Raw genomic sequence first — 3,494 nt, 5'->3', positions numbered from 1 at the left:
TGGGTTTTTAATGGAGCCGAAAATTTAACGTTCAAGTTGGAGAAGGACATAACTTACTCACAACTTGTTGAACTTTTGTACTCAGAGCTGGAGGTTGACAAAGTGCAGTATGACCTAAAATTAGAAGTGAATTATAAGTACATGAAAGGGTTAATGTATCGGCCTGAACTTATAAGGAATGACAAGGGTGTAAGCTTATATTTGTCAATGCTTTTGAAGAAGCCAGATGAATTTGTTCCCCTTTTTGTGACTTTGGTGGAGAAGAATATCATTGTTGATCGTAATCCTCCACCAAGTACTGTTAAGGATACTCGTAGTGAGGTTGGGACTTATGTTCCAGAAACAAATCCGGAGGTGCTGGTAGCCACTGCTGTACCTGAATCAAACCCTTTCATACCGACAGTTGATCATGTAGCACAGATGCCATTTCATGATGATTTTCCAGATTTTCCTGACCCTGAAGATGATTTTGAGGGCAATGACGATTTTCCTGATTATCCTGAACCTGATGCTGATTTTGATTGCAATGATGATGTAAGAGACAACCAAGAAACAGAGGTCCGTTCTCAAGCTTTGAACCTGAGTTCACTGTCGTACCAAATACTGAGGCAAACAACATGTAGAAGTAGACCCCGTAGAGAAGATCGCCAAACACCTGGTACTAGTAGTAGTCGTCCAGACGGAACAAATGATGCTAGAGAATTTAGTGATCCACTCTCTTCTTCGACATATTATCGTAAATTCAAAGCTCAGATGTTTACAAGAGAAGACATTGAGGATAATAGTCACTATATATCTATGGGTGGCACATCGGGCGGGGAGATTCATTTAGGAAAGTTTTTCAGAGACAAGGAACATTTAAAGAAGGTTGCTGGCTTGTTTGCAATGAAGAAGGAATTCAACTTTATAGTTAAGAAGCCTGGTACTGATGTTTGGTACATTACATGCAAGGATCCTGATTGTGGGTAGAGGTTAAGAGGGAAGAAGAAGCAACTTTCTAACATGTTCGAGGTGACAGCATTTGAAAATGTACACACATGTTCCCTCGATGTTCGAAAAAAAGATAACCGCCAAGCATCACCTTTGGTAGTTGCCGAACTGATCAAGGATAAATTATCAGTTAAAAGTTCATATTATTTAGCCTCCAAAATAAGAGAAGATATGAAGAATTCTTTCGGGATCGAAATGAGTTATGAGAAGGCTTGGAGATGCAGAGAGAAAGCACTCCACATAGTTAGGGGTACGCCTGAAGCTTCATATTCGAAGTTACCTGGGTACTTGCACATGCTGCAGTTGAACAATCCCGATTCCATTACTGATTTCAAGGTAGACGAGGGTCGCTTCAAGTATTGCTTTTTTTCTCTGGGTGCTTGTAGGTGGGGATTCAAGTTTTGTCGACCTGTTATATGTATTGATGGGTCCTTCTTGAAAACTAGGTATGGTGGTCAAATGTTGTGTGCCGTGGCATTGGATTCAGACAGCCACATATTTCCGATTGCTTTCGCAATAGTTGACAGTGAGAACCACAACTCTTGGACCTATTTCATGAGGAAGTTGAAACAAGCGATTGGTGATGTTGAGAACTTAGCATTCGTATCAGATAGGCATCAAAGCATTGTTCATGCTTTGGAACTTGTCTTCCCTGATGCACCCCACGGCGCATGCTACCACCACATTATTATGAACGTGGCTAGCAAGTTCAAGACTGATTGCTTCACGGATCATATTTACAGTTGTGCATACTCGTATAAGAAGACAGATTTTGAAAGAGAATTTGAGAAGATAAAAGCAATGGATGTTGCTGTTGCACTATATCTTGAGGGCATTGGATTTAAAAGATGGGTTCGTGCGTACTTTCCAGGGGACCGTTACAATGTAATGACAAGTAATTGGGCTGAAAGTTTCAACAGCAAAACTAAGGACGCAAGAGCCTTCTTGATCACTGCTTTTGTTGAATTCATCAGGTTTACTATTCAACACATGGTTTGCTACTCGAAAGGAAAACGCTGAAAAGTGTAGCACGACTCTATCACCAGTTATGGAGGGGGGCTTGTCATGTCAATTTGAGAAATCTCGGTTCTTAAGCGTCGACAGAGCTGGACCTTATACATTTAAAGTCCATCCCGGAGGAACAGTTCAAAGCGGTGGTATAGTTGATTTGGAGGCACGAACATGCAGTTGTGGCCTATTTCAAACCATGAAGATTCCTTGTCCACATGCATGTGCTGCTGCTCAAGAACATAATATTAGCATGTACGCATTGTGCTCTCAATATTACACAAGAGAGTGTTGGAAGAGCACATATGAGGGGACAATTATGCTAGTTGGTGATGAGGATGATTGGGAATTGCCTGAAGACATTAAGAACATCCAAGTTGGAGTACCGATTGAGAAGAAACCTATAGGCCGACTGAAGAAGCAAAAGGTCGGACGAATTAGGAAAAATCGATATCCTTCTAATGGAGACAAGGTTGTGATACAACGATGTTGTAGCAAGTGTGGTGGTAAAGGGCACAACAAAGCGTCTTGCAAGTACCGAGGTTAAATTGTTTTGTTTGTATTCTAGTTGACCTATTATGTTTTATTTCTGCTTGAACTAGTAATATTTGCTATGTGCTGCATTTTACAGGTTTTTTTCTGGTTTTTTCTCCATTATGAAACTCTTAAATATGTAATAATCCAGTGTTGGTCCGATAGTGCACGATGCCGGTACAAAAATGCACGATATCGTTTGTTGTATGATTATTTAAATGTATCTTACAATATGGTACGACGTTGCTCGATGTAGTACGATAGTTAATGTACGACATTAGGGTACGATAATGTACGATATTGGTCCGATAGTGGTACGATGGTATGATTTCAGTACAGTTTCGTGAAATTTGTGAGACATGTGAGGGTACGATAGAGTACGATAGTGATCGATGATAGTACGATTGCAAAGATTAAACACATTAAAATGTAGTAATTACAAAAAGAGCAATCAAAAAAATTATACAATTCAAAAAAATTAAGACCGTTCAACATAAGTTTTGGTAGAATAAGTCTACACACCACCTTTGCCTAAAAATTTTCATATTATTGTCAGTTACATTATCAAATGGTAGTTGTAGAAGCTTATGTTCAATATGCTCAATTACGTAACATCCGCAATCGCCACTGCATTAGAAAATAAACAATAATTTAATAAAGTTTTGTAATTAAGAAATAATAATTAATATGTGATATTTAATAAAGTTCACCTGGATTTTGTTTGTGGTACGAATTCACGTGGAGTGAGTTTCCAATTGAAGGGTCTGACCTGGCTCTCTAATGCTGTCAACTTGGGCGCGAGTATAACGTCATGGTTCTCAAATAAACCGGACTGTCGCAAGACCGACGGGAAAATGGTACACCAGTCAACCATCAAGCTGATCAAATCGTTTTCGGAAATTGATCCAATACTGGAGTCAAAGATGTTGAGCATCCACCCATTCAGGTCTGCCTCTACAGCT

The 3,494-nt window shown here is 39.5% G+C and overlaps 1 protein-coding gene across 1 annotated transcript; it reads left to right on the top strand.

The window, feature by feature from the left end:
- Nucleotides 1–2,197: 2,197 nt before the first annotated feature.
- On the top strand, nt 2,198–2,658 carry LOC133806053 (uncharacterized). Its single transcript, XM_062244190.1, has 2 exons — nt 2,198–2,504; nt 2,630–2,658. Exons 1-2 carry the CDS (start codon nt 2,198–2,200, stop codon nt 2,656–2,658), a joined length of 336 nt encoding a protein of 111 aa, XP_062100174.1.
- The last annotated feature ends 836 nt before the right edge of the window (nt 2,659–3,494 follow it).

This window comes from Humulus lupulus, chromosome X, assembly GCF_963169125.1.
Source record: "Humulus lupulus chromosome X, drHumLupu1.1, whole genome shotgun sequence".
Lineage (NCBI taxonomy): Eukaryota > Viridiplantae > Streptophyta > Magnoliopsida > Rosales > Cannabaceae > Humulus > Humulus lupulus.
The sequence above is the reverse complement of the archived record's forward strand: the minus strand, read 5'-3'. Positions and strand labels throughout refer to the sequence as shown.